Source organism: Rhodotorula toruloides (assembly GCF_000320785.1).
Source record: "Rhodotorula toruloides NP11 unplaced genomic scaffold Scaffold12, whole genome shotgun sequence".
NCBI lineage: Eukaryota > Fungi > Basidiomycota > Microbotryomycetes > Sporidiobolales > Sporidiobolaceae > Rhodotorula > Rhodotorula toruloides.
In genome coordinates this window covers 530,505-556,548 of record NW_015622972.1, presented here as the reverse complement: position 1 = coordinate 556,548, position 26,044 = coordinate 530,505, and the positions used below count along the sequence as shown (strand labels likewise).

Below are 26,044 nucleotides of genomic sequence, written 5' to 3'. Positions count from 1 at the left end.
CAAAGCACACGCCTCCGGTGCTGGCGATGAACTCGCAATTATCCAATACCAAGGGTGGACCTCACAATGTGATGTGACGGTAGTGAGGTGCAGGCTGAAACTGACCGATGTATTGCAGTAGGGTCTGTCATGAATGACTGACTCATTGTCAGACCATCCTATGTGAAGCCCAAGGCAAGCTTGTGTGGAGAAGAGGCTACTGTCAAATCTGCCACAGGTTGTACAACCTCATACAATTCACAGCTGGGCAAGGGGCAATCCTTGCAAAGGTAGACTCCCTATGGTGTCTCCCGCGTCATCTGGTCACACACCGCTGCTCTCCCCCTCTGACTTTGGGTCTTTTCTTGTCTCCTTCCTCAGGAAGAATGCCCTGGGTGGGCTGCCAAGGTGATGGCAAGGTTGCGAACTGGTGAGTTGGACAGTGTCTCTGCCTGTCGATTGTTTCCCTTTGCTTTCCTTCAGCTTCCAGCTATCACTCGTTTCCTGCAGAGTGGTGGGGTTACTCGGCTGCTGCAGAGGCTAAGAGTCTGAGGGAGCAGGCAGTTTGAGCTGGCTGCAGGGGCAGCAATTGGGATTTGGCCAGAGAGAATGCTAGGTTTGCGTCGCCGGTCTTCGTCTCCACTTCCCCTGCACCTCGCTCCTCCGTTCCTTCGTTGCTCATTCTTCTTTCTTTCAGACCCTCTTTCACTCTCACAGTCTCACTCTCCCTTTGTTGTGTCCCCTATCCTCGCTTCATCTGTAGATCGATCACTCGACTCTCTCTCGTTCTCTTCTTCTCCTTAGGCTACATCTCCCCTTCGCTCGGAATCCAAAGCTTGAGTCACTGCTATCTCTTCCGTAGCCGGGAGAATCAGGACTACCAGCTCTCCAGCGCTCCCACCCGCTTGACGCCGGTCTCGCAACTCGCTTGAAGACTGTGCGTCTTGCAGAGAATCAGAAGAGGGACGCAATACTTGCCTCTCTCCAGCTGGAAATGATGGAGTCCGGTAGAGTAGCCAGCACAGTGAGGGAGGAGTAATGGGAGGTAAGCTGGGCGGCTTTGAGGAGTGGCAGGTCTTGCTTTCCAGGTGAGGCTGAACTTCTCACGGTTCTCACCCTCTCAAATTGACTCGATTCCTCTTTCAACTGCCTTGGGCGCTCTCTTAGGCTCAAGAAGAGGGTAGAGTCGGATAGTTGGAGGAGGGAGAAGGACGAGAGGAGCTGGAGATTGACCACTCTCTTTCCGCCTTCCTCTGCCCTCAAGGCAGGCTGACCCTTTCCTCCACAAGCTCCACAAGCTCAAACACTCACAAACTGGACCTCAAAACAGTGCTCTTTTAATCCTCCAAAGGAGTGAGTCCAGTCCCTCTTCTCCTGCACAGTTGAGAAGCTGGGGGAGGAGCCTTGTCAGCTCTTTGTATGCAAGCTGTTGACTTGCGTGTCTAATTTGTAGGTAGCGCAAGATATGTACTTAGGAATGCGGAGTGTTTGAGAGTGGGTTGGGCCGGCTTTTGGCAACCTGGTCTCGTAATCTCGTTTCAAGGGCAGAAGAGGACAAGAGCTCACTAAGTTGGGTCAGGGCTGCATTGGAGAGTTTAGCGCGGCCACCAACGGTGTGATCAAGTGGAAGAAGTGCTGGGACAGTGGATTGGGCCGGAGGTTGGGCTTTGGAAACTCGGTTTCCCTGGATTGGCTCACTCACTTTGCCTACCACGCAAGGAGGCTGACTTGGCTCTCTGCTCACAACAGTAGTCACTCTCAACTCAGTTTTATCCTTAAGTTGACTTTCACAATGTTTTCAGCTTCTCAAGCCTCAACCTGCCAACCTTGGCGGTTCCTCAGCTGCTGTGTGCCCGTTGCTATAGGTGTCATTGCCCCCAAACCCATCCAGATGAAGAAGCAAAAGCACAGCGTTGCGGACAAGGGGGAGACACCGGAAGCTGATCTTGTCCTTCTCCTCCACCTTCACAAAGCTCCAGCAGCTATGTACTGGCTAGCGAGCGCATCCGGGCTCGGGTAAATTGTCTGCAGTGTGGATTGAGTGCAAGTCACTGGGAACTTGGGACGCCGAGGTGTGAGGTGTAAGCGTCTCCCTTGCTCCTACATGTAAGGCTGAACACCTTACTACCTACATATATACGCTCTCCTGACGAATCAATACATCCGATTGATTCGTTCTGCGCTTTTTAGCGTAGTGGTCGTTGCAATGATCTTGGCGTTACACTACATAGCAAGGACACGGGTACTATCCATCCTCAGTTGGCAGTCCCCCTTCACGGGGAAAAGCAAGCAGTGGCAAGGAAAGCAAGGGGATCGCGGTCCTGGAGATTGGAGAAGCAGGGTGAGGAGGAAGATTTGCCAGCGCTTGCTGAAACCCATCACCGGGCACACTGACCAGTTACACGCATCTTTAAGGGGAGTGGACGTCTACTGACCCGCACCAACAACCTCAAGGCCAGTTCACAGCGCAAGGACGGTAGAGTTGGCTCATGTCAGACCCAGGACACGCTGACCGCTCACACGCCTCGCCAGTGACGCTGTGGACGTCTCGAGACCCACAACCGCAACCTCGAGGCGAGTTGTGGCTGGCGGCGGACTGTGTGTGCAGGGGTTGGAAGAACGGCTATCTAGTGGCCAGATGCCCGAGCGGTTAAGGGGATAGACTCGAATCTACACGACTTCGCCATCTATTAGGCTTTGCCTGCGCAGGTTCAAGTCCTGCTCTGGTCGGATACTTCTTTCGCTACCTTTTTGTGGTTGTCTCAAGCGACATGGAAAGCCTTGTTCGGCTTCATCCCGACTACTTCTGATCCTTCACTCACTCTTACTGTACCTTTGCAGTGGTGCATGGCAGATGCCAGGTGAGCAAATGCAAGACGCACAGCCTTCAAGCAAGTCACGAGACCGGCGTCCAGCGGGTGGAAATGCGGGAGAGCTGGTAGTCCTGACTCTCCCGGCTACGGAAGAGATAACAGTGACTCGAGCGTTGGATTCCGAGCGAGGGGAGATGTAGCCTAAGCAGAAGAAGAGAGCGAGAGGGAGACACGTAAAAAATCTACTGATGAAGTGGGATTCTGATGAAGGGAGAGTGAGAGTGAATCAGGGTTTGGAGGAAAGAAGATTGAGTGACGAAGGAAGGAGGCGCGAGGTGCAGGAGAAGTGGAGATGAAGACCGGCGTTGCAAACCTGCAAGGCGCACCGTCCTCAGCACGATGCGAGGACAGGCAACTGGCGCAGGTTGAAGTCGGGTGACTGTAACAGAGCCAATTGATACTGATTCGGGCTTTGGTTGCAGAAGCGAGAGCGAGATCAGAGGGGAGCGCTAAAGAGAAACTAGAGAAGAGCGAGGAGGAGCGGCAGGTCTACAAGCTAGATTGATTATCCAACATCCGTCCTCACCAATCCACCGCAGCCTGTAGTCCCGTGTCCGTTCGATAAGCTACAGACTACGACACACCTTCTTCACAGTCAGCAGATCTGTGTGTTGCAGGAGAACCAGAAGAGACAAACGTGTTCCGCCTGACTACTACCTCTGGCCCTATGCTGGTTGCACAAGCTCACTATCAAACGACCCACAACCAGTGGCTCTCAGCCTTTAGCCCTCTGCCCAACGCTTCACTCAAACTGGACAACAGTGTGGCCATTCTCCTGTCATCTAGCTGGGGCACTTGGAACAGAAGAACAGCAGCATCAGCATGTCTGGCCCTGTCTAGTCTGTCCAGTGTCAAAAGCTTCTTTAATTGCGGGATTGGTCAGAATGTATGTGTACGCATAATTTTGACCACTCTTCAACCAAGTCCTCAATAGTCCAGAGGTTTAGGATATCTCGCTTTCACCAACACACAGCAGTGTGAAGGGGAGCCGAGAAGACCCGGGTTCGATTCCCGGTTGGGGAAGGTTTTTGCTGGCATCCACTACAGCTGGACGGGAGCCTGGGAAGTCTTTTTTGATACACCAAGCTACATGGGTTCAAACTTGAGCTCATGCACCTTCCCTGTCACCTGACCAGCTAAGCTGTGTCTAGCTGTGCAAGAGTTGTGTCACTGCAAGGTGCAAGGTGGCAAGGACAGTCAGGCGTAAGCGGCACACCTCACTGGGCGGCCACCCGCACATTCATTCAAGCTCAACTTGGTCTGACTATCAACTCACTCTCGCTTCCCTCATGACATGACGAAAACCAGTTTGCGGCGTTGCAGGACGTGGAGGAAGCAGCAGATATCGGTCGCTGAGTCTGAGCTCCCGCGCAGCTCATGATGTACATAGCTTGCTCTCTCCTCGTCTGTAGGCCACATGAAATCCAAGACCCCATTCACGGTCTGTGTTCTCTCCTGTTGCCAGTGAACCCTAGTGCTTCAGGCCTACACAGACCGCTTGCTGCCTGTCACCTTCTACCCAGTGCAGCTTGCACACGTCCATGTACCTTTGAGGCTTGACTGCTCCGTGGCTCCCCGTGCACCTCCTGTCTACGCCAATATGGTCAGGCTTGCATATGCCGGGCAGGAGCAGTCCGTTGCTTGGCGCCGGCATCAAGCCTTGCGGATTTCAAGTCAAGTTCGACTCACTGTTCAAGTGAAGATGTGGCTAGCCGGCGGCTTCTCGCTGTACGGTCATTAGTGACTTGGCCAGTCAAGAGACGGTGTCTGCCCTTTGTTCTTTCTCAGATTCCAAGCATTGCATTTGCTATAGCAAAAGCCAAGCGGCCGAGTAACCTCCTGTCCTCCTCATTCAAGGTCAGCTTGTTCTGGTTTGCCCTCTCCTTCTTACGCCTGTAGGTCCCTCAGTGCCACACAGGAACCTCGGAAAGCTGACAGCACACAACTGCTGACGAAGGAGGCAGTGGTAGCAGTCGAGCGGTGAGAGGCGAGAGGAATGTCGAAGAGCGAGGGGCTGCGGATGTGCCAGAGCGCCGGCAGGACTTGTACCATTCGACACGGGCGGAGCAGCTGGAGCGAAGCAAGTCCCACAGCGCCGCCTGAAGCGCCTGAAACGCCTGTTCGCCCGCCGTGCGCCCGCTGCACTCCACCCACGATGCCCCTACATCTCGCGCTGCTGCTTGTAGATATCCAGCACGAATTTCTGCCACCCTCGGGCGCTCTCGCTGTCCCGCACGGCGACGCCATCCTCGAGGCCGCGGTGTACCCGCTCCTCGATCGCGGCAAGTGGGACCTCGTCGCGGCTTCGCAGGCAAGTCTGCCAGGTCAGAGCGTTCGCCAGACGCCCGAAGACTGACCGTCGCGACCCGCGCAGGACTTTCACCCGCCTGGTCACGTCTCGTTCGCCTCCCGACACCAACTCCCCACATTCTCCAAAACGACAGTCTCGCACCCGCTCACGCACGAGCCGATCGAGCAAGAGCTGTGGCCGGACCACTGCGTGCAGGGCACAAGAGGGAGCGAGTTCGATGAGGGTGTACGGCGGCGACTCGAGCGGTTGCGCAGCGAGCGAGGCGAGCAGGCCGTGCGGATCATCCAGAAGGTGCGTCCGCTCGCCAATTGCCCTCGAGATGGTACAGCTGCTGGGAGGAAGGCAGGGGACGCGCGGATGTTCCCTCTCGGCGAGCGACCGAGACTAGAACTGGGTTTCAATGCGCGAGAAGCTGATCGCACTCCCTTGTCTACTCGCAACAGGGCGTCGACCAAGACCTCGATGCCTACTCCGCCTTCGCCGTGCCCCTCACTGTACAGGAGCGGAACTCGCCCACAAAGCCCGAAGACTTGTCTGGCGCATCTTCGACCGCCGCTGAACTGACTCAGGTCCTTCTAGGTGCGCCAATACCGCAGCAGAAGCGATAGAGCACATAAACTGATTGCAGCTCACAGAATCACGCATCACGCACCTCGTCATTGTCGGTCTCGCACTCGACTTTTGCGTCCTCGCCTCCGCGCTCGCGGCCAAACGTGCGTCCGAAGCCCATGGAGACCAGTGGGAGGTTTGGGTGGTCAGGGAAGGCACACGGGCTGTGTATGCGGACAAGGAGGACGAGGTCCTTGAGCGGATGAGAAGCGAAGGCATCAAGGTGGTGAGTGTGAAGGATCGCGAGCTGCGGCAGTGGATGGGCGATGCGGCGTAGCGCATGCAGATCACTGTCAGACGCAGACAAGACGACTTATCCTGTAGCCGTAGCCACGAAGGAAGCGAGTAGCGCCGCTGTACACACGCTTGCCGCCCGAAATCTCGCTACTCGATCTGGCTCGCTGCTCACGCTGGTGCATCCAATCCTGGCGAGTTGCGGACAATGTGGTTCACATTTTGCAGTCGTGTATGGTGCGGGCATAGTGCGTAAAACGAAATAGTGATTAGATTGCCTGCGAGCGTAGACGAGGGAGAGTACGCCCAGCCCTTCCAGCGCGACAGCGCCTCGTTCATCCGCATTCCTCCGTCCGCTCTGTGCATCTTCGTAGGCTGGAGAAGCGTCTAGTCCTCGGCGACAAGCGCGAGCTGTTGCGAGGCGAGGCAAGAAGGTCAGCTTTGGTGCGCGGCCACCGCAGTTTCTCCCTCTGGCACAGCACGAAGAGAAACACATACGATCATCCGGTAGAGCGCATAGAAAAAGAAGATGAGGCTGTTGGGGCGGAAGTGCGGCGAGAAACGTTCGTGTAGGGGAAGAGGGGAGGGAAGAACAGGCGCGGGAGAAAGGCAAGAAGACGGATGCGAGGTAGAGAGGATGCGTCAAGTATCGTCAGTCAGCGTTTGAATAGGGCGACGCAGGCATCCCTCCAGCGACGACGATCCAAGCGAGAGAAACGGTACTGACTAGAAGCCGAGCTTGATGAACGATTCTGCGCGGACGCATTCTCGTCAGCGTTCAACCCGTCCACAGGGGCAGGAACCGCGCAACTCACCCTTCTTATGCTGCCCGAGCGTCCTAAAGATCTCGGTCGCGTCAAACATGTGGTTCCGGTTGACGACCTTGTTGACGTTGTAGGCGAGCAAGGGCGCGTTGAGGAGGAAGGCGATGACTTGGAACGAGAGGAGGAAGAGGACCGTCATGAAGGCGTGTGCGATCATTTCGGGCAGGACGAACTGTATCACGAGGAGAGGAAGGCAAGGTCAGCTCCGGCGCTTCGCAAGAGGGAGCGACTGGAAGCGGCAGTGCGAGATTGCGGCGGGGAGGCGGCGGAGGGGTATCGCTTTGAGCCGCAGGAGGAAAGGCGAGGATGGGAGGGGATCAGGAGAAGGGGGAGAGGCGCGGCATATGGGGAGCCTGGCGCTCCGCTGATCGCAGACGGTCGCCGAAGACTGCGCGTGCTGAGGGCGCAAATACAGCGAGCCTTACTTGGTTGAGCTTGTTGCACAGGTCGATCGGGTTCAGGCTGCGTTGGCAATGAGGTCACGTTCGTCAGCGCGTCGCTCTTCAGACAGCAGGCTTGCCTCGTACGACCCGCACATGAGCAGCTATCGCAGCTGCGTGCTGTGCGGGACGGGCAAACGGAGGGAATGGCGGAGACGCACTAGTCGCATTCGAGGTCCGAGAACATGATGATCTGCGCGAGGCGAGCCATTGATCAGCTTGCCCCCCGCTCAGCTCAATGTACCATCCCGGTGACCATTCCGGTGGGCTCTGTGTGGACAGCTCTGCCATCCAGCGCAAGGGAAAGAAGGAGAACGCACGAAGAAGACGCTGGTGAAGAGCAGCGCGGCACTGAGGATGACCGCGAAGAGGAAGAGCCACGCTTCGCCCGACTGCGAGTTCGCGGAAGTGCGGTTCGATGGGCCGGGAGAGCGCGGCGGTGAGTGCCGGGGAGGTACGAGGTCATACGTTGAAGGGCGCGTCGGATCGGCGTGCGTAGGGAAGCAAGCGAGTCGATTGATGCCGGGGGCGGTGTGAGGCGACGACGGAAGATGTTGACAAGGTACAAGGCCATCGTCAAGGCGCAAGAGTCGAGTTGGAGCGAGGCAGTCGAGGGAGACGGGTCGAGGGAATGGCAAGTCGGCGCGCGGGACGAATCACGGCGCAGGCGGGCATGAATAGTCGGCAAGCGGCAGTCGAGATGTGGATCAGGTAGTGCAGGTCGAGGCAAGGCGAACGTCAGGGCGATCGAGTTGACGAGGAAGAGGTGTCGCCCGTCGGCGGCGCACGTGTGAGGCCGGCAGCGCAAGAGCAGGTCGCGAAGAAGAGTGCAGAGGTGGCCAGATGGCGCAACAAGCCGTGCGAGGGGTAGAGGCAGGCGGAGTGGGTGCGAGGTGGAGTGATGCAGGAGGTCGAGGAGAGGAGAGCGTGAGAGGCGGGGAGCAAGACGCTCGTCAGTGGCAGTCCTCGAGTGTGCAAGTACTCTCTGCACGCACCATCTTTGCGAGATCTGAGGTTGTGTGGGATGGTGACGGCGAGCCAGGACGAGCGAGGAACGGCTCACGCTGCGACAGCACGCACACGCTCCTCGTGCGAGGATGAATCGCGCGAGACCAGCAAGGCAGCCTGCACAGCGCAGGGTCGACCGCGAAAAGGTGCGCTCGCCCTCTCCCACCTCCTCACTCACGCTCACCGACTCGATCCACCCGCAGACCTGCCCATCCCTCCTCCGCGTGTTCGTCAAGACCGGACAGCACCACGCAGACACCGACTTTACGATCCAGCACGTCCCTTCTGCAGACGAGCACCAGCTGTACACCTGGTGAGTCCGCTGCTGCTCTCCCCACTCTCCCTCGAGTCCTCGTCTCTCGCGCGCACTGACTGGATGTCGGCTTTCCATGCACAGGCGCGACACGACTCTCCGCGAGATCATCAACCTCGTCCTCGACTCGTCACCGCGTATCCGCACCCTCCTCATCCCCTCCGTCTCGACCTCCTCCTCCTCGACCAACGCCGCAACTCCTGCTCCTCCCGCCGTGCACCTCCACTCTCCGAACGCCCGCCTCTCCCTCCGCATCGTCTTCTTCGACCCTTCCCTCTCGCGCTTCACCTCAACCGACCTCGCCTCCTTCTCCGTCCGCGACCTCGTCTCCTCCTCGAACCCTCCTCCAGTCGCACGAGGCGGCGGAGTCCCCGCACACATCAAGCTCGAACGCACTCTCGAGGACGCCAAGTTCGTCGCGGGCGACTTGCTCGACATTGCCATCATCGGCGTAGGACCGCCCGACGCGAGCGCGCCTACGCTCGTCCCGCCTGCGGGTCCCGGTGCTCGCGGAGGTCCAGGATCGTTTGGGATCCGTGGAGCGGCGGGAGGAGCAGGAGCGGGCGCGAACGGCTTTGCCCCGCGCGGACCAGCAGCGGCAGGAGGACCTGGTGGAGGACCTGGGCCGAAGTGGGCGCTGCCTGGTGGACCGAGGGGTGGGCTTCGGGGTGCAGTAAACGCGAGGGGACCTGCGGATCAGGGGTGGTCCGTGGCGCCGCGTGGACCGGCGGGTGGCAGGAGGGTGAGCGAGGGAGGCGGAGGAGGGAGGTACGATGACCGCGACAGGGTGCGTGGCCCGTCCTTGTGCCTCGTCGCAACATTATCTGAACGTACTGACGATCTCGCCGCGCGAAACAGCCGTCCGGACCGCCTCGACGACGCTCGTCCCGCTCACGCTCGCCTGCCGCTCGACCACCGACTGCCGCAGGGCTCGACTACGACCGTCCGCCGCACCAGCGAGGGAGGGACAGGTCGAGGTCGCCGGCGAGGCGGGGACGGGACGACGATGTCGACATGCGGGACTGAGGGAGGACCGGTGTCTCGTGCGTGGGATATGCGTGATGTGCGAATGCATGCGAGGGGGTGAGTGTCATAGCTACAACAATCGAAGATACCACCGCGCGGGGATCGCCCTTGTCTATCCATAGCGAGGCTTGAGGTGCCTCCTGCCCGTCAGCCTGTCCTGCTTCGGCCCGTCGCTGAACCCGCGCCTGTGCTTCTCGTCGCGGTCGCGCCAGCTCGGGCGTGGCTTGTGCGCGCCGTCCCGGAAGCCGCCTCGTCGCTCAGTCGGCTTGAGACCCAGCAACTCCAGTTCCGCCTCCTTCTCCTGCCGCTCGCTCCACCACTTCTCCCGCCTCGCCTTCCGCTGCAACTTGCCGGACTCCTCGCCGTCCTCGTCCTCCTCACTCCGCTCCTCCCGCCTCTGCTGCGGCGCCGCCGCCCTCTCGCGCTCGCGCTCCGCCCTCAACGCCCTCCGCTCCGCCATGTCGCCAACGACATCTCCACGCACGTGCAAACCCGCCTCGGCGCCCGTCTGCCTCATCCAAACCTTCAACTTGTCGTGCCAGTCCTTGAGGTCGGCGACCATCTTGGGCGGCAAGACGGCTTCGCCCCTCTCGCCCTTGCGCTCCGAGCTGCCCGACGGGACGAGGCGGCTGAGAGCTCCGACGTACGCGCTGGCGAGCGAGACGAAGTTCTTCGTCAACTCGGCGCGCTTGCCTTCGCCGTCCGTGACGCTGGGCGGGAAGTTCTTCGGCGAGAGGGCATCGAAGCTGACGCCTTTGCCGTCGCCTTCCTCGAACGCTTCGGGGTCTCCAGGGGCGGAGGGGAAGGCAACAGCCTTGACTGCGCGCCAGACGAGCGACTTGTCCCTCGTCGCGAGCGCCGCGCGAATCACACTCTCCGCCGAGCGCGCATAGCTGAGGTGTACAGCATGGCCAGGCTCGTCGTCCTCGCCTCGCCGGCGGGGCTTCTGACCGGGTACGAGAGGCGGGTCGGTGCGGACCATGTCCCACCAGAGGCGGAGGGCGGCGTTGGTCGACTCGATCGAGCCGATGCGGTGGAGGGAGGACAGGGCCACTTCGTAGGTCGAGACGAGGGGCTTGTGTGTGTTGTGTAGCGAAAGTTCGGTGAGGTGCTCCATCATTTCTGCGCGGCGAAAAGGCGTGTCAGCTCGCGCAGGAGAATCGTAAGTAAGGGAAGCGGCAAACGCACCCTCGATGCCGTACGAGTCCCTCTGCGACGCACAAGCGCGCATAACAATCTCGGCCTGCTCCCTCCTCCTCAAGAACAAATCGACATCCGGGCGATGCTTGAACCCGAATCGCTCCGGATAATGCGCAACCATCTCCCACCAAGCCTTGACCCAACTTTCCTTGCCCGCCCTCCTCGCAACGGCCAACGCAACCGAGAATCCGCGAGAATCGATCGGGGTCGCGAGCGGGGTTTTGAGAGACGGAGGATGCGGGTACTCGAGGTCGGCGAGGTTGTTGGGCGGGACGAACCCGAATGCGGATTGTGCGACTTCGAGCGCGCGAGCGACGAGAGGGAAGGGAACGAGCGAGGCTGGAGGGACGGTGAAGATGCTGAGGAAGCGGGTGGCGACGATCGGGTCGAGGTTGTAGTCGCTCGAGCCGGGGGAAGGGATGCGGGAGGTCGAAAGAGGGGCGTTGGCGAGCGGGCGGTGCGCGACGAGGTTGTCCCAGTACGTCGTAGCCGTCTTGAGCAAAGCGGCGAGGGACGGGTACGACGACTCGGACTCGCCAAAGTCGAGCTCGTCGTTCGCTCCATCCGTCGCATGCCGACTCGCAGTGACGCCCTCGGCGTCCTCCGTCTCCGCCAGTGCCCGCTTGCCCGCGGGCACGACCGCGTGCACGGCATCCTTGAGCGCGCCAAAGACGACGCCGTACGTGACGCCCGTCTTGGCCAAGCGGGCCACCTCGCGGTCCTTGTCGTCCGCATCCGGCATCGCCTCGAACGTGCGAAGGAGGGCAGAGAGGATCGCGGGACCTCCCTGCGCACGAGAGCCGGTCGACGAGGGCGCGGTAACTACCGCGAGATTGTGGGCGAGGAAGCCGAGATACTGCGTGGTCGGGACAGGCGAGAGGTCGCCTGGCGTCTCGAACCGCCCTTCTCGCTCGCGAACCTTGGTCCCGCGCGCTTTGCGCCCGCTGCCGCGCCTGTATTCCTCCTCGACATCCTCGTACTCGATCTCGTCCTCGCCGATTCCGAACCGTCCCGTCTCTGCCTGCTCCGCCGCCTTGATCCCGACGCGCTCGCAGTGCGCAAGCCACTGCTTGTGGACAGTCTCTACTTTCGCGCGCAACTCTGCATTCCAGCCGTCCATGACGCGCGCGAGGGTGTTGGCGCGGTCCCTGTTGTCGCCCATGTCCTTGACGGCCTCGGCGATGAATCGCGCGCGCTTGGCCGAGCCCGTCAAGAACGTCTGGTAGCTGCGTACGTTGGGCGTGATGCCCCTCCGCTTCATCTCCATCCAGACCTCGTACGCCTTCTTGACCGCAAACGCGTGCCCGAGCGAGCCGTTGACCTGGGCAAACTTGCTCTTCTTGGCGTCGACGAGGACGGGGTTGAGGATGAGTTGGAGGAAGCCGTTCCAGACGACGACGTTGGCCTTGTCGCTGTGTGAGCGGATGAGGTTGAGCGCCTCGCCGAGCCCGACGGTCGGTCCGGCTGCCGCGCCGCCCGCCGCGGGGGAGAGGAACAAGCGCTTGACGGTCGTCGCGAGCTGGTGCGAGTCGCTGTTGCGCGCCTCGAAGGGGAGAGCCTCCCTCGCCCTGCGTCTCCGCTCGAGCTGCTTCTCGGCCTTTTCCAGCTTCTCCGCCTTCTTGCGCGCCTTTTTCTCTGCGCGCTCCCCGCGGATCTGGTCGAGCGTCTTGATGCGCGCGAGGGACGAACTCGCGAGTCTGGGTTCGGGACGGTCAGGGTTGCGCGCGAGCCAGTCTCGGTGAGCTTGTTTGCGAGCTTTGCGGGCTTGACGTTCTGCGAGAGTAGGAGGGGTTTTCGCGCGTGCGGGTGTGGTTGAGAGTGGGCGATGTGAGGATGCGAGTGCGAGCGATGAGGACGGGGAGGGCGAGAGGAGGAGGAGCGGCGCGAGTGGGCGGGTTGCGCACGGGCAGAGTGCGAGCCGCGAGAGTCGCAGCATGGCAAGAGTCCAGCTGCAGCGCAGAGTGAGTGAGCCTGAGTGAGTGAGCCTGGGAGTGGTTGTGAGGCGGTGCGAAGACAAAGCTCCGTCGGGATGGGAATCCGGATGTTGGCAGGCGAGAGGGCGCGTCTATAGCTCTGAGTAGACTTTCGCAGTGTTGTGATTGATTACAGAGTTAAGTGAATACAAGTGGGAATACAGAATGAGAGTAATCCTGAATAGGGGCCCGCACCGGAGAGATTGACCCCCCACAGCCGAGGAACGGGTCCGGGTCAGCCGCTCCCTCTCTTCCTTCGCTCTCATCGCTCTCCGCTCTCCGCTCAACTTGGTCTCACAGCCAACTAGCTCACTCAGGTCACTCACTCGAACCACCCTCACACTTCCCGCGAACCTCCCACTCCCGCGCTACGATGGTCAAGCTCCCGACCGGCTTCTCGCGCCAGCAAGTCTCGTCGCTCCTCTCGCGCGTGCACAAGACCCACTGCGGGTGCCCAATGTGCTCCTCCCTCGCCTCAGCAGCAGCCAACTCGCCCGCCGACATCCTCAACGCCGCAAACGCAATCCGCACAGGCGGACGCGCCAAAGTCCTCCACCGCGCGCCTTCCGCGGGTCTGGGACTCCCGCACGGAGCGAGGGGTTACGCGACCCCCGTCGATGCGCCTCAGGGGGACTACGCCTTCGAGGTCGCAGCGAGCAACCTCCGCTTCGGCGAGGGCGTCACAAAGGTGCGTTCCCCGGGCGGACTTCTCTCCCTCCCGAGTACACTCAGACTCATGCACTGTTTTGCAGGAAATCGGCATGGACTTTGCGAACCAAAAGGCGCGCAAGGTCGGCGTCTTCACAGACGGGACGATCGCCAAGCTCCTCCCGATGAAGATGGCGCTCGAATCGCTTGAGGAGAACGGCATCAAGTACGAGGTGTTTGACCGCGTGCGCGTCGAGCCCAACCAGCAGTCGTGCGTCCCCTCTCCTCCTCGTCCTCCTCCTCCTCGCCGGCCCCACCTCCGGCCGGAAACGTCGCCCTCCGGGCCTTTCGTACCCTATACTCCGGCTGCCACTCCGTCGGCACTCGCACCGTGCTGATCTACGCACTCGCTCGCCTTGCGCAGATGGGAGGATGCCATCACGTTCGCCAAGCAGCACGACTTTAGCCACTTCCTCGCCGTCGGCGGTGGATCCGTCATCGGTGCGCCCGCTTCTCCCTCTCCCTCTTTCACACCTTTACTGACTCCCTCCCGCACACAGACACCTGCGTCCGTCGCACCGATCCTCCCTCCCTCCGCAAATCCTGCTGACCCCGACCCCTCTCCATCGCGCAAAACAGAAAGTCGCCAACCTCTTCACCTGCTACCCGGACGCCGACCTCTTCGACTTTATCAACGCCCCGATCGGCAAGGGAAAGCCGATTGAAAAGACGTTGAGGCCGTTGATTGCGGTTCCTACGACGGCGGGGACGGGGAGTGAGGTGCGTTTGCGGTTTGGCTCGCTGCTCGAGAGCGGACATGCTCTTCGGCAGCGCGAGAAACTGGGAGCTGACGAACGCTCGCTCGCACAGACGACCGGCACAGCCATCGCCGACATCCCCCAACTGACCGCCAAAACCGGTATCGCGAACCGCGCTCTCCGTCCTTTGCTCGGCATCGTCGACCCTTTGAACACCGACAGCTGCCCACGCGAAGTACACATCTCGTCCGGCTTGGACGTCTTGTTCCATTCGTTGGAGAGCTGGACGGCGATTCCGTATTATGAGAGGGTGCCGAGGCCGATGAACCCGATTAATAGGCCTGCGTATCAGGGGTCTAGTGAGTTGGGTCTCTTTGCTTCGTTGGTCGTGGAGACGGGCGCAGGAAGAGGAGGGGGTCGTCGAGGACTTGACCTTCCCAACCCCGCCTCCCCCTCACCACGCTTCCTCCCCTTCAGCCTACTGTCACGCAGACCTGCACACTGACTCCTTTCGAACTGCCCGTCAACAGACCCCATCTCAGACGTCTTCTCCGAGTGGGCGCTCAGGCAGACCGTCAAGTACCTACCGCGCGTCGCTAAGGACCAGGGCGACAGGGAGGCCAAGAGGCAGATGCTGTGCGTATTCTTTCGCTCTCGTCGACGACGAAAGAGGCCGAGCTGACGCGCTTGGTTGGATCGATAGCCTCGCTTCGACTTTCGCTGGGTGAGCTCGCTTCGCTGGCCAGGCTTGACGCGCTGAAGGCTCAACACTGACTTTCTCGAACGCGTACTTTCTCGCAGCATTGGCTTCGGAAACGCTGGCGTTCACCTCAACCACGCGTGCTCGTACCCGATCTCGGGGCTCAACAAGCTCAAGGGCAAGTGGCAGCACCCGGGCTACCAAGTCGACCACCCTCTCGTCCCCCACGGCATCTCCGTCGCCTTGACCGGCCCCTCCGTCTTCTCCTTCACCGCGCCCTCCTCTCCCGAACGCCACCGCACCGTCGCGCGCATCTTCGAAGAACTCGCCGAACCGCACATGAAGGACCACATCGACACCGAGCGTGTACCCGACGCCGACCTCGGAAACTTGCTCTTCGACCGCATCGCGAGGTTCCTCGTCAACTTGGATGTGCCGCGCGGGTTGAAGGCGATCGGGTACAAGATGGGCGATGTCGACGAGTTGGTCAAGGGAACGTTGCCGCAGAGGAGGGTGTTGGACCTTGCGCCTGGGTTCTCGGGCAACGAGGGCAGGGAGGAGTTGGCGAGGATCCTCGAGGGTGCGAGTGAGTCGGCGCGCTTTCCTCACCCACCTCGTCTTCCGCATCGTCGAGTGCCAGCCTAGCGCTCGACGCAGGATACTCCTCCTACGTGAGGGCAGCGCTGACTCGTTCCCTGCTTTCGCAGTGGAGTTCTAAGCGAAAACGACGCCTCTTCCGTCTCGATTTCCTCTCACACGCAGCCGCCCCGGCTCAGCGTTCACGCCGCCGTTTCCGTTCGTCAGCCGTACATGTGCAAGTTAACCAACAGTTCAGTATCGCAGTGTTTCGCCGTCGAGAGGTGAGAAAGCGACTCCGCTCGCCGCGACCTTCGCAACTCGCGCTTTTCCTCCCTTCCCGCTGTTCTCTGTTCCCTTGCCATTGCCTTCTTTCGGGCGCCTGCACAGTTTGCATCTACTGAACGACTAGCTGCACACGCTCCGAGTCGCTGACGCTCGCACAGGCCCTCTACTTCTCCACACTCGCCTCCTTTCCCTCTCTCCCTCCTTCACCTCACTCCCTCTCGCAGACCGTCCCGTCCCGCCGCACAGCGATGGCAGAGGAGTCTCCATTCGCTCACGACCCGCCTACGATGCGCTCCGGCCCTTCGCACGCTGCAGGAAGAGAAGAGGAAGGACGGGAGTGGGAGGCGAGGCGAGTCGAGCAGGGCGCTTCGGAGGGAGCGCAGGGAACGTCGAAGGGTAGGAGGATCGATGAGAAGGTCGTTACTGGTGCGTTGCAGCTCTCCCTTTCGGCGACGGGGGACGGGATGACCTGGGCTGAGGAGGAGGTTGGGGATGGGCGTGCAGCTTTGCGGTCTTCTGCGCGATGTTCGGTGGGCGCCGCGGTAGCAGAACGAGGGAGTTTGCTGTCTGCCGAGCTGGAGCCCGGCGAACGAGGTGGAAACTTCGTGCGGGTGATTCGCAGGACGAGGAGCAGCGTTCCTCCCGTCTTCAAGAGCGCGACTGACCGTTTCATACGCTCGCTGTAGACCTCGTCCAGCACCTCTTCTCGCCGCACACCGCCGGCGACGTCCCCGCCTCGACCGTCGCACTCGTCTCGCCTCACCTCAGCATCTCCCTCCCGTTCCTCCCCGCCCCTGCTCCTCCCTTCCACGCTCAAACGACGGGTGACGAGGACGAACAAATCGCCATCTCGTCACTCTCGCACAAAGCCCTCGCCCTCTTCCGCTTCCCCGCTCATGCCGTCAACGTCCTGCCCTTCGCAAGCTGGACGCCTCGCGTCTACAACGTCGGAGAGACGACTCTTGCCGTCGCAGTTCCTGAGCACGAGAAGGGCAAGGGCAAGGCGAAGGCGGAGGAGCATCTCGAGATTGTCGAAAAGTGGAACGCCGAGGTCGAGTGGGTCATGGAGATCGGGTCGCTGCGAGGAGCGAGTGTCACGGACGAGGGACCGGGCTTGTCGAAGCGCGGGGGGTTGTTGACAAGGTCGATGCCGCGCAAGGTCGAACTCGTCTTCACCTCGCACCAGCCGCCCCCGATGCCGCCGTCCGGGGTCGTCCAGTCTGCGGCTCTCGCGTCGAACGTGGGCCCCTTCGACGTCCCTCACTCGCTGACGAGCGAAATCAGCCCGGCGAGTCCGCCGGATCTCATCGAGGCTGCCGGCGAGGAAGAGCACAACCTCGCCCTCACCCACGTCCGCTACCTCTTCCCTCAGCCACTCACAATTCCCCTCGTCCCTTCGTACTTCCAAGATGTCGCCCTGTCGCTCGTCTTCGGCTTCGTCGGCTGGATCGTCCCCTTCGCCTTCTTTCTTCTGAGGGCGTTCGGCTTCGCAGACCTCGCCAATGTCACAACCAAGACGCCTTCCCGCCAGATGTTGGTCCTCGCGGAGTGGCTTGAGTATGAGCATGAGCGCAGGGGAGGCGCGAAGGCTGTTACCCAGCCCGCCGGAACGTCCGCGTCCGCCTCAAGCCAGCCGTTCGAGGGGCCTTCTCGGCGCGCCTCTATCGCCTCGCAATCTCCGACCCACGAGCATTCGAAGAATCCGGTCGTACACTCTGCGTTGCGCCGTTCCGAACACGTCCACCGTCGCTGCGCCTCGACTGCCCCCTCGACGTCGACCTCGACTTCGAGCGCGACGCTTCTCGGCAGTCCCGAAGAGCCTCATCACGTCCACTTCGCTTCTGGTCCGCAATCTTCGTCGACTCTCTTCTCCAAGATCACCGACATCGTCCAGTCGCTCCTGCTCCACGTCCGCCAGACGCTCGACGACATTACCGCTCTCGCGTGGACGATCCGCCAGACTGTCGTCCTCGTCACCGAGTTCCTCGGGTCGGTCTTCAGTGTCGGCAAGGGAGTGCTGCAAGGCGGAGACGGAGAAGAGGAGGCAAAGGCGCATGGCGTGAAGAGGAGGCGGTCGAGCGTGCAGCATCACGAGGGGCGCGGAAGGAGCAGGGACATGGGAGCGGAGAAGAGGACCAAGCACCACGAGGGCGAAGACGTTGGCGACGAGGCGGAGGAAGAAGAAGAGGAGGAAGAACACCCGAAGCCGATGCCGACGAGCTATCCGATGGTCAGGAGGTACGTCGCTCCGCTTTCTTAGATGCGCAGCTTGCTGATCTAGCCAGTGTGCAGCCCGGACCTTTCGCGCGGTGGCTTCTCCGTCGAGAAGCACGTTGCCTTCGCCGGCAAGCGCTCCGCCTCTGCGCCTCCGACGCCGCTCACCCCTCAAGTCCCGTTCACTCGCCCTTCCCTCCCTCGTCGTGCCTCCTCAAACGAGCCCGAGGGCGAGCCGTACATCCCGCCGACCGACCCTGCGCACCACAACTTGCCCAGCATCGCCACGGCCGACACTCCGCTCGCCCGCCTTCACACCGAAGTCAGCCGCGACGCCGCTTCGCGCGGTCGCTCGCTCTCCCCTGTTCTCGCCGAGGAGTACTCGCACCATGGTGTCCCGGAGCGCGCGTACAGCGTGGAGGGGAGGGAGCGCGCCGAGGCTGCGAAGGAGGCTGCCGAGATCGGGAGGGAGCTGATGGGCAGTCCGGACGAGCTCGAAGCCGTCGAAGGCGTCGAGAAGCAGCTTGAGGAGAAGAGGGAGAAGTTACTCACGAAGATGCAGCAGGAAGGCGGGGTTGAGAAGGCCGCAGCTGGTGGTGCGAGCGGAGGAGGCGACAGCCAGTTCTACGGCCTCGCAGCGGCGCAGAGCGTCTTTGCCGACCCGTACTTCACTTCCCTCACCCGCATGCTCCCGCCCGCCCCTCACGGTCCTACGCCACCGCCCATGCACAGGCCGACCGACACGGCCTCTTCGACTCCGCCCGTCCTGTCGCCCTTCTCCAGTCTCGCTCAGTCCGCCCCGTCGACCTCATCCGCGGCACCCGGCACGGTCGCCCTCAGTCTCGCTCAGAAGCTCCACGCGCTCGCGCCCGGCCAGAGGCGCACGAAGGAAGAAGCGATCGACACGCCTGTCGAGCCGCAGACGCCCGAAGAAGGCTTCGACGAGGGTCACAAGCCTGCGCCCGCATCGAGCGGGAGGCGGAAGAGCAGGGACTATGGGTTCGAGATGAGCGAGGCGATGGCGCCGCCTGGTTCGCGCCAGCCCAAGGTCGAGGAGGAGCCTGAGGTGACGGCTGCGACAGCCGAGAAGCCAAGTAGGATTACCTATCGCTCGCTGGCGGAGGCGAGGGCGAAGGCGCAGGAGGGAGAAGGCGAGGCGGAGGAGCTCGAGGAGGCGACTTCAGGCGGGAAGGTCGTGACGAGCGAAGAGGAGGGTACGACTACGCCTCGGGCCGCCATCCTTACGGACCCGACCACGCCACCTACTGCTCGTCCGATGAAAGAGCCCCGCTCCGCTCCTACCGCCTTCACCCCTCCCGAATCGCCTACGGCATCGACGTTCCCATCCTCGTCAGTCGCTCCGCCGTCTGAGGCTCAGACATCTCGCCTCATCCGCTCGCACTCGTATCCGTCGGACACGGACCTCAAGCACTACTACTCGCCCTCGTCGACCCTGCTGAGCGGCGAAGGCGCGTTGGGCGGCGCCGAAGGACCGTCGCCTGCCGAGGGCGTCAAAGCGGGCACCGGCATGAGCAAGGGAGTGACGGTGGGGCAGGACGACTCGCCGCGCGTCGTTCGCGGCGAAGAGGCGGGCGAGGAGCTCGAGGAGGAGAGGGCGGAGAAGGCGCCTCTCCACCACCCGCTCCCAGGTGGCTCGTCGACGGCTGGTGCGACGCACGCAGGAGGTCCAGGAGAAGGCGCTGGCGGGAAGAAGAAGCGCAAGTCGAAGGGGAAGAAGGGCGGGAAGAAGTGATGCTTCGTCGGGGCTTGAGAAGAGGAGGAGGAGGCGCCGCTTGCATGGGTTCCGCTTGGGTTTCCGCTTGCAATCTCCAGTTCATTACGCGTGCGGCGCGCTAAGCTGCGGCCCCAGGACGGCGAGAACAGCGGCCAATGAGGTCACCAAGGGGAGACGATCGTTTTGGCGCGAGGCGGAGTGTGGCCACCGCGCTGTGGCTGCTCGCGCGACTCTCGCTCGGCTTCATTCTGCTGCTGGCACTGCTCAGAACAATTCTCAACCAGCTAAATCCCGGCACACCCGCTCAGCCTCGAGGCCGACACTCGCAACTTCGGCTTCCCCACCGCGACCCACCCAAGCACAGCGACTACACCTCGACAACGCGCTCGGCAGCCTCAACAGCCGCACCTAGCGATTCCGTCACCCCTAGCACGCTTGTTGACGACCTGGAGGACCCGCAGACAAGGTGAGTGTGCTTTCAAGTTGGGGTTCACTGATGAGGGAATCAGAGCGGATGGAGGGCACGAGACCTCGCCGGCCTGCGTCGTACAGGAAATCAGGCTGTGATGAGCTCCAACGGGAGCCGCGCGCTGACCTTGGGGCGACGGGCGCGCCGGCAGGCCCTCTCTCGCGACTGGGAGGTGGAGGATTAAACTTCAGCAGCCACGGACGTATGCCGGGTCGCGTGTAGATCACTGACACTGCGTCGACAACACGCAGCCTACCCTCGATCTAGCACCTACCGACCTGCCCGCCATTCCGCCTCTCCACACTCGCCGTTCGGGCTCGTCCCTCTCGCCGCTCGCCAAAGACGGCAGCGGCTCGCCTCCAAACCTCCGCATCGACGTCGACGCAGTGAACGCTACGACCGCTCCCGCGCCCGAAGAAGCCGGCGGACCAGGCCTGATCCCTTCTTCGTCGTCCTCGTCCTCACGATCAGCTGCTGTTGGTGCCAAGATCAGCGAGCCGGATGCGCGGACGGTTGAGCAGACTGAGGCGGACGGGAAGGACACGTATGGAACGCTGAATCAGCACCCGAGGCGCGGGGAGGACGAGGAGTGTGGGTTCAAGGTGGGTGTGAGCGTCGACAGGAATCAGAAGTGCCGGCGGGTGATGGAGGACGCGCATTCGTTCATCTACGACTTTGGTGGTATTCGTGCGTGCCCAGTTCTCTGTTACCGTAGTGCGCGCCATGCTAACTGTCGGTTTCGCTTCGCAGGCGGACAAGGTTACTTCGCCGTCTTCGACGGTCATGCCGGCAAGCACGCAGCCGAATGGTGCGGACACCACTTCCACGAACACCTCCTCGACAACCTCCGCAAAGCACCCGCCACGCCCGTCCCCGACCTCCTCAACGCGACCTTCCATACCGTCGACCAGAAGCTGTCTGAACTCGCGGCGCAGGACGGGACGCACAGCGGGTGTACGGCTGTGACTTGTTTCCTTCGACTCGAGGAAGACGACGGTAAGCCTGCGGGCGAGGCGAGCGGTGTGAGCGGCGAAGTAGTCGAGGTGCGCGAGGGTGAGAAGGTCGAGGTGGATGCCGAGGGCGCGCTGAAAGCCGCAAGAGGCGAGACTCAGGCGCTCAACGACGAGTCGAAGAAGGGTTTGGGCGGCGACGGAAGCGAGCCAGCGGACAAGGGTGGGTTGGGCGCGCGAACGGCTTCCGACATCAAGAACAAGATCAAGAACATGCTCAAAGGTCACGGCAGCGGCAACTCGTTCGGCAACGAGTCTGCGCTTTCTACCTCTGCCGGTAACACTCCTCAGTCCTCGACGAACCCGTCACCCACGTCGACCCAGTCCACCCAGTCGACACAGTCGAGCGTCGCGACTCCCGACGTGTCTATCTCGAAGCCGGCGGTCAAGAAGAAGGCGGCGAAGCGGACGCTGTACACGGCGAACGTGGGCGACGCACGGGCGGTCTTGTCGCGCGGCGGAAAGGCGGTCCGGTTGACGTACGATCACAAGGGCTCGGACATGAGGGAGGCGAAGCGGATTTCGGACGCCGGCGGTTTCGTGCTCAACAACCGGGTCAACGGTGCGTTTCCCTTGCGCAACTCGCCCTGCTACACCGACTGACTTTGCATCTCCGCAGGCGTCCTTGCGGTCACTCGCTCGCTCGGCGACTCGTCCATGAAGGAGTTTGTCGTCGGCGCGCCCTTCACTACGGAGACTACGCTCGGCCCGGAGGACGACTACCTGATCGTGGCTTGCGACGGCGTGAGTCTCGTGGAAGAGCTTCTCGCTGACTTCCGAGCCGGCTGACCTTGCCTTTGTTGTGCAGCTTTGGGACGTCTGCTCAGACCAAGAAGCCGTCGATCTGATCCACGACATCGACGACCCGCAAGAGGCGTCGCAGATACTGCTTGACCACGCGCTCAAGTGAGCACTTGCTTTCCGTCTTCCCGTCGTCCGCACTCGCTGACGCCCGCCGCGCTCGACAGCCAATTCTCAAGCGACAACTTGTCGATTCTCGTCGTCAGAACCAAGCTGGGCACTTCGGCCGCCAAGGTGGACGGATTTGTCGAAGGACCGCACCACGGCAGCGCTTCCGCTTAGACCTTCCTCCTCCCTTTCGTCTTGCGCTCCTCCTTCTGGGCTCTCTGGCTTCACTCGAAGGCTTCTACTCCTGTCTCTGTCCGTACCTTCTTGTAACACTTGCATGCACATTTCTCAAACTTCAAACGAGAGAGCGTCCCTCTACGGCAAGATCTTGACCTGCGAGCCGGCGGAGGTCGCAACGACACGAGAGCCGAACTCGAAAGGATCCCGCTGTCGGGTAAGAAGGTTAGTGAGCTGAACAAGCAGGCGGAAAGGAAGCTTGCGCACTTCGAAGGCGACGAAGTCGACCTTGCCGTCCTTCTCCTGCTCGAGGCCGAACATCTCGTCAAAGTTCGTCGAGATCCATGCGACCGCCTCCTCCCTCGAGACATGCCCACGCGAGAGCTTCTGCGCCCACGCCGCCTCCCACATGACGAGTCGAGCCTGCCACTCCTCCTCAATGCCGAATGCGACGCGAACGCCGGCCTTGTGCAGGACGACCGCTGGCGTATCCGGCGTGAGAGGCGGGCCGGGAAGGCCGCGACGACGGTCCCAGGTAGTCGGGAAGGCGCGAGGAGAGGTAAGGATGACGGCGATGTTGGCTGCGGCGAGTTCAGAGGCGAGGAGGTGGGCTTCCTGTCCTCCAGCGCTGAGTTGACGAGTCAGTAAGAGCAGCTCGAGGGCATCACATAGCCGACGCACATGATCCACCGCTGCTCGGTACCTCCATCCTTCTCGACCTCCTCCTTCAGCCTCAGCAAAGTCGCGATCACGTCTGCCTTGTCCACCTTAATGACGAGCGGAAGCTTGCCGGACGATACCTCATCAAAGGCGTGACGATGAGGCTCATCAAGCGACCCTCGATCGGAAACGTCCGACGTGCGCGTGAGGAGGCGCCGCAGAGCAGCAACTTCGACAGCGACCGGCGCAGCTGAGCCGAAGTGACCTGCACAGCGAGCGATGGGTATTTAAGACCTATTCAAGGTGGAGGTGGACGCACCGATGGCGACGTGGACGGCCGACACTTCCTTGATGATAGCTCCGTCCTCGAGGACTGCGTAGGCAGAGATCAATCATGAAGTATCGACGCAAGCGAAAGCTGGAACGCACTGTTGCCAGCACCTGTACGGAAAGCAACGCTCAAGCCACCGCTGCATATTCAGAGTAAGCGCAAGGCGACTAAGAGAAGTGAGGGCAAGACGTACAGGAAGTCGTTGCTTATAAGCGCCGTGACCGCCTTGCCAACGCCGTTCTCTGCAGCCGTCTTCAGATGCTTGCCGCCAAAACTGAGCGCGTTGATAGCCTTGACGCCGACGTGCGCAGCGACCTTCTGCTGTGTCTCGGAAAGCTTTGGATTGAGGAGCGGATCCCAGACGGCAGCTTCAGTCGTCGACTTCTCCTGAAATCGAGTGGAAAGTCAGCGGCGGCTCTGCGACGCAGAAAGAGCGGCACACACCGCGATGATTTCGGTCAATCCGAGGGCGGCGCCGAACGAGGTGAACGTCGGAAGGAGGCTTCCACCGTGCAAGTTGACGACAGGGGTGCGCCTGCCAGTCTCACAGCTCTTGGCCATGCACGAGATCTTGCCGTCCTCGACGACGACCTGGAAGGGCGGGTGTACTCGCTTTTCCTCCGCAATCGATGCGAGCTCGCCACCGTGCTCGCCAGGCAGGAGGACCTCGGAGACGTCGACGAACTTGACGCTGTCAACAAAAGCAGGTCCCTTGGCGTGCTTCGACTGGCCGGGGTTCAGGAAGGAAAAGTCGTCGTCCTCCTGCTCCCGCGTCGGGTCAAAGTCCTTGGGCAAGCTGGCCTGCGGCGGACCGTGTCTGCGCGTTGTCTCCTCTTCCGTAGGCGTCGCAGGCGGGAACGACTCGACGATCTGGGGGATGCCGTCGATCCAAACTTGCTGAGGAGTCGCGCCGAGCGAGAGAGGGTGAGCCGACCACAATACAACGTCGGCGTCGTAGTTCTGGCGCATGTATCCGATGCGGTGGTCAAAGCCCGCGCGACGAGCGGGAGTCGAGATGACGGAAGCCAAGGCGAGGTGTGCGGGCAAGCCGAAATGATGGCCTTGTTGGGCTTGGTACAGGACATGACGAGAATCCGAGACTGGGTGGTCCGACTTGTAGATCACGTCGATGCCCTGCTCCGACAAGACCTTGCCGGCGTAGTCGCTGCCGCGCCAGGCTTCGCGCTTGTAGCGGCCGTTCGTCGAGAAGATCGCGACGGCAGGCGTCGCAGAGCCGTTACCAGGCCAGGCCGACTTGAGCAGGTCGGGCACGAGGTACGTCTCGTGGGCGTGGTGAAACTGAAAGAACGCGATGTCAGCGATGGCGGGCGAGTGAGCGGACAAAGGGACGAACGGCAGCAACGGGGAACTCGAACTCTACGGTGTGCCGGATGAAAGCGTTCAGGTCGGTCGTCTCGTAGCAATGCGTGTTGACCTGGAAGAAAAAGGTCAGGACAGGGAGAAGACGCAGGAGGAACGCAAGCTCACCTTGACCTTGCCGCGAAGGACATCGACGAGAGCTTCAAGCTTCAAATCATCCGGAAAGTCCTCGACGTCGCCCTTGTCGTCCATCAAGTAAGGGCCATCCTCCTGCGCAGCGAGAGCGCGCGAGCAGAACTTGTCCTGCTTCTGCTTGAGCGACCGAGCGGCGTCGAAGTTCGAGCGGAAGTTCCAGGAAAGGTCTAGGCGGGTTTGGTGGTACACGTTCCGGATGTTCTCTCCGCAAGCCATCTTCATGTGACGCCAGCGAGGCGGATCTCCCTTCGACTTCCGCTCGCCGCTCGGCAGCTTCACGTTCCACGGCATCTCGAGCACGAGCGAGTCGATGGTGCGCTCGGCCGTAGGTCGGAGCTTGATTACGAAGGCCTGACCTCCGACGTTGTTTGCTGAGCCGGGGAGGATGAGCGAGGTGGTGACGCCGCCCGCGACGGTTCGGCGGTAGGCGAGGTCATGACCGTTGATGCCGTCGAGCGAGCGAAGATAAGGAAGCTGCACCTATTCGTAAGCGCTCAGTCAAGCAGAATGGGATGGCAGGACTCACAACCGGCGCTGCAAGCGAGTTTGTGTCGTCCGTAGCGGAAAATCCGGGCGAGCTGTCGACCCCGATGTGCGAATGCTGCTCAAAGCGGTCAGCCAGAACGCGAAGAGTGGCTGAAGTCTATGCTCACCATGTCGAAGATGCCGGGGGTCACCCAAGCACCGTCGGCATCCACCGTTTCGAGTCCGTCGAGTCCTCCATCGAGATTCTCGCCCATCTTGACGATCAAGCCGCGGTCCAGGAGGACATCCGTGTTGTACAGGATCTCCTTGCCATCGTCTTCGCCCGTCCAAATTGTCGCGTTGCGGATGAGGGTCGGTTTCGTTCCCTGAGGAGAAGGAGAGGGAGGATTAGCGTGAGATTTGAGCGTTTCGAGACGCAGGACGCACGGGCTGGAATCTGTCCGACTCTTTCCGCCTCCAGTGCGACTCGGACACCCCGGGCAGCCTGTGCAAGTCCTCGCACCGCTCGATAACTGCCTCCCAAGCCGACCGCTCAGACTCCGTCAGCCGCCCAACCTTGCCGAGCGAGCGTGCGCGAGCATCGTTGCCCGAGCCGTGGGTATCGGTCAAGCGCCACAAGCATGCGGCTGCGGCGAGAGCGAGGACGGTCGCGAGATAGCGGGTCGATGTGGGGTTCGAGGAGGAGGAGGAGCGAGAGGCGCGACGTTGTTGCCGGTGGCTGGGCGAGTGTTTGCGCTTCTCCTCGTCGTCGGAGGAGCTCAACCCACGCATAGCGAAG

General features: G+C 61.5%; 8 protein-coding genes across 8 annotated transcripts; 5 read left to right on the top strand and 3 right to left on the bottom strand.

The window, feature by feature from the left end:
• Positions 1-4,848: 4,848 nt before the first annotated feature.
• Positions 4,849-6,049, top strand: RHTO_01315 (nicotinamidase; the record flags this gene model as incomplete). Its single annotated transcript, XM_016414998.1, has 4 exons — positions 4,849-5,184; positions 5,227-5,454; positions 5,607-5,742; positions 5,799-6,049. 4 exons carry the CDS (start codon positions 4,849-4,851, stop codon positions 6,047-6,049), a joined length of 951 nt encoding a protein of 316 aa, XP_016273219.1.
• A 344-nt stretch (positions 6,050-6,393) lies between these two features.
• Positions 6,394-8,268, bottom strand: RHTO_01313 (ER-derived vesicles protein ERV14; the record flags this gene model as incomplete). Its single annotated transcript, XM_016414996.1, has 8 exons — positions 6,394-6,417; positions 6,505-6,541; positions 6,734-6,758; positions 6,822-7,002; positions 7,256-7,292; positions 7,432-7,463; positions 7,591-7,662; positions 8,266-8,268. 8 exons carry the CDS (start codon positions 8,266-8,268, stop codon positions 6,394-6,396), a joined length of 411 nt encoding a protein of 136 aa, XP_016273218.1.
• A 99-nt stretch (positions 8,269-8,367) lies between these two features.
• On the top strand, positions 8,368-9,617 carry RHTO_01314 (histone deacetylase complex subunit SAP18; the record flags this gene model as incomplete). Its single annotated transcript, XM_016414997.1, has 4 exons — positions 8,368-8,424; positions 8,482-8,591; positions 8,676-9,378; positions 9,450-9,617. The coding sequence occupies 4 exons, from the start codon at positions 8,368-8,370 to the stop codon at positions 9,615-9,617; spliced, it is 1,038 nt and encodes a 345-aa protein (XP_016273217.1).
• Positions 9,618-9,729: 112 nt separating this feature from the next.
• On the bottom strand, positions 9,730-12,753 carry RHTO_01312 (uncharacterized protein; the record flags this gene model as incomplete). The annotated part of the gene is made up of 2 exons (XM_016414995.1): positions 9,730-10,739; positions 10,806-12,753. 2 exons carry the CDS (start codon positions 12,751-12,753, stop codon positions 9,730-9,732), a joined length of 2,958 nt encoding a protein of 985 aa, XP_016273216.1.
• A 410-nt stretch (positions 12,754-13,163) lies between these two features.
• Positions 13,164-15,614, top strand: RHTO_01311 (hydroxyacid-oxoacid transhydrogenase; the record flags this gene model as incomplete). The annotated part of the gene is made up of 10 exons (XM_016414994.1): positions 13,164-13,478; positions 13,543-13,709; positions 13,863-13,939; positions 13,999-14,006; positions 14,078-14,218; positions 14,309-14,555; positions 14,727-14,832; positions 14,900-14,920; positions 14,998-15,482; positions 15,604-15,614. The coding sequence occupies 10 exons, from the start codon at positions 13,164-13,166 to the stop codon at positions 15,612-15,614; spliced, it is 1,578 nt and encodes a 525-aa protein (XP_016273215.1).
• A 394-nt stretch (positions 15,615-16,008) lies between these two features.
• RHTO_01310 (uncharacterized protein) lies at positions 16,009-19,727 on the top strand (the record flags this gene model as incomplete). Its single annotated transcript, XM_016414993.1, has 3 exons — positions 16,009-16,186; positions 16,447-17,998; positions 18,053-19,727. The coding sequence occupies 3 exons, from the start codon at positions 16,009-16,011 to the stop codon at positions 19,725-19,727; spliced, it is 3,405 nt and encodes a 1,134-aa protein (XP_016273214.1).
• Positions 19,728-20,822: 1,095 nt separating this feature from the next.
• On the top strand, positions 20,823-22,271 carry RHTO_01309 (protein phosphatase 2c; the record flags this gene model as incomplete). The annotated part of the gene is made up of 5 exons (XM_016414992.1): positions 20,823-20,865; positions 20,929-21,750; positions 21,808-21,932; positions 21,997-22,094; positions 22,157-22,271. 5 exons carry the CDS (start codon positions 20,823-20,825, stop codon positions 22,269-22,271), a joined length of 1,203 nt encoding a protein of 400 aa, XP_016273213.1.
• A 141-nt stretch (positions 22,272-22,412) lies between these two features.
• Positions 22,413-26,037, bottom strand: RHTO_01308 (carbohydrate esterase family 9 protein; the record flags this gene model as incomplete). Its single annotated transcript, XM_016414991.1, has 12 exons — positions 22,413-22,484; positions 22,542-22,902; positions 22,956-23,199; positions 23,254-23,307; positions 23,364-23,404; positions 23,459-23,652; positions 23,710-24,564; positions 24,620-24,700; positions 24,754-25,254; positions 25,307-25,381; positions 25,434-25,631; positions 25,693-26,037. The coding sequence occupies 12 exons, from the start codon at positions 26,035-26,037 to the stop codon at positions 22,413-22,415; spliced, it is 3,021 nt and encodes a 1,006-aa protein (XP_016273212.1).
• Positions 26,038-26,044: the final 7 nt, after the last annotated feature.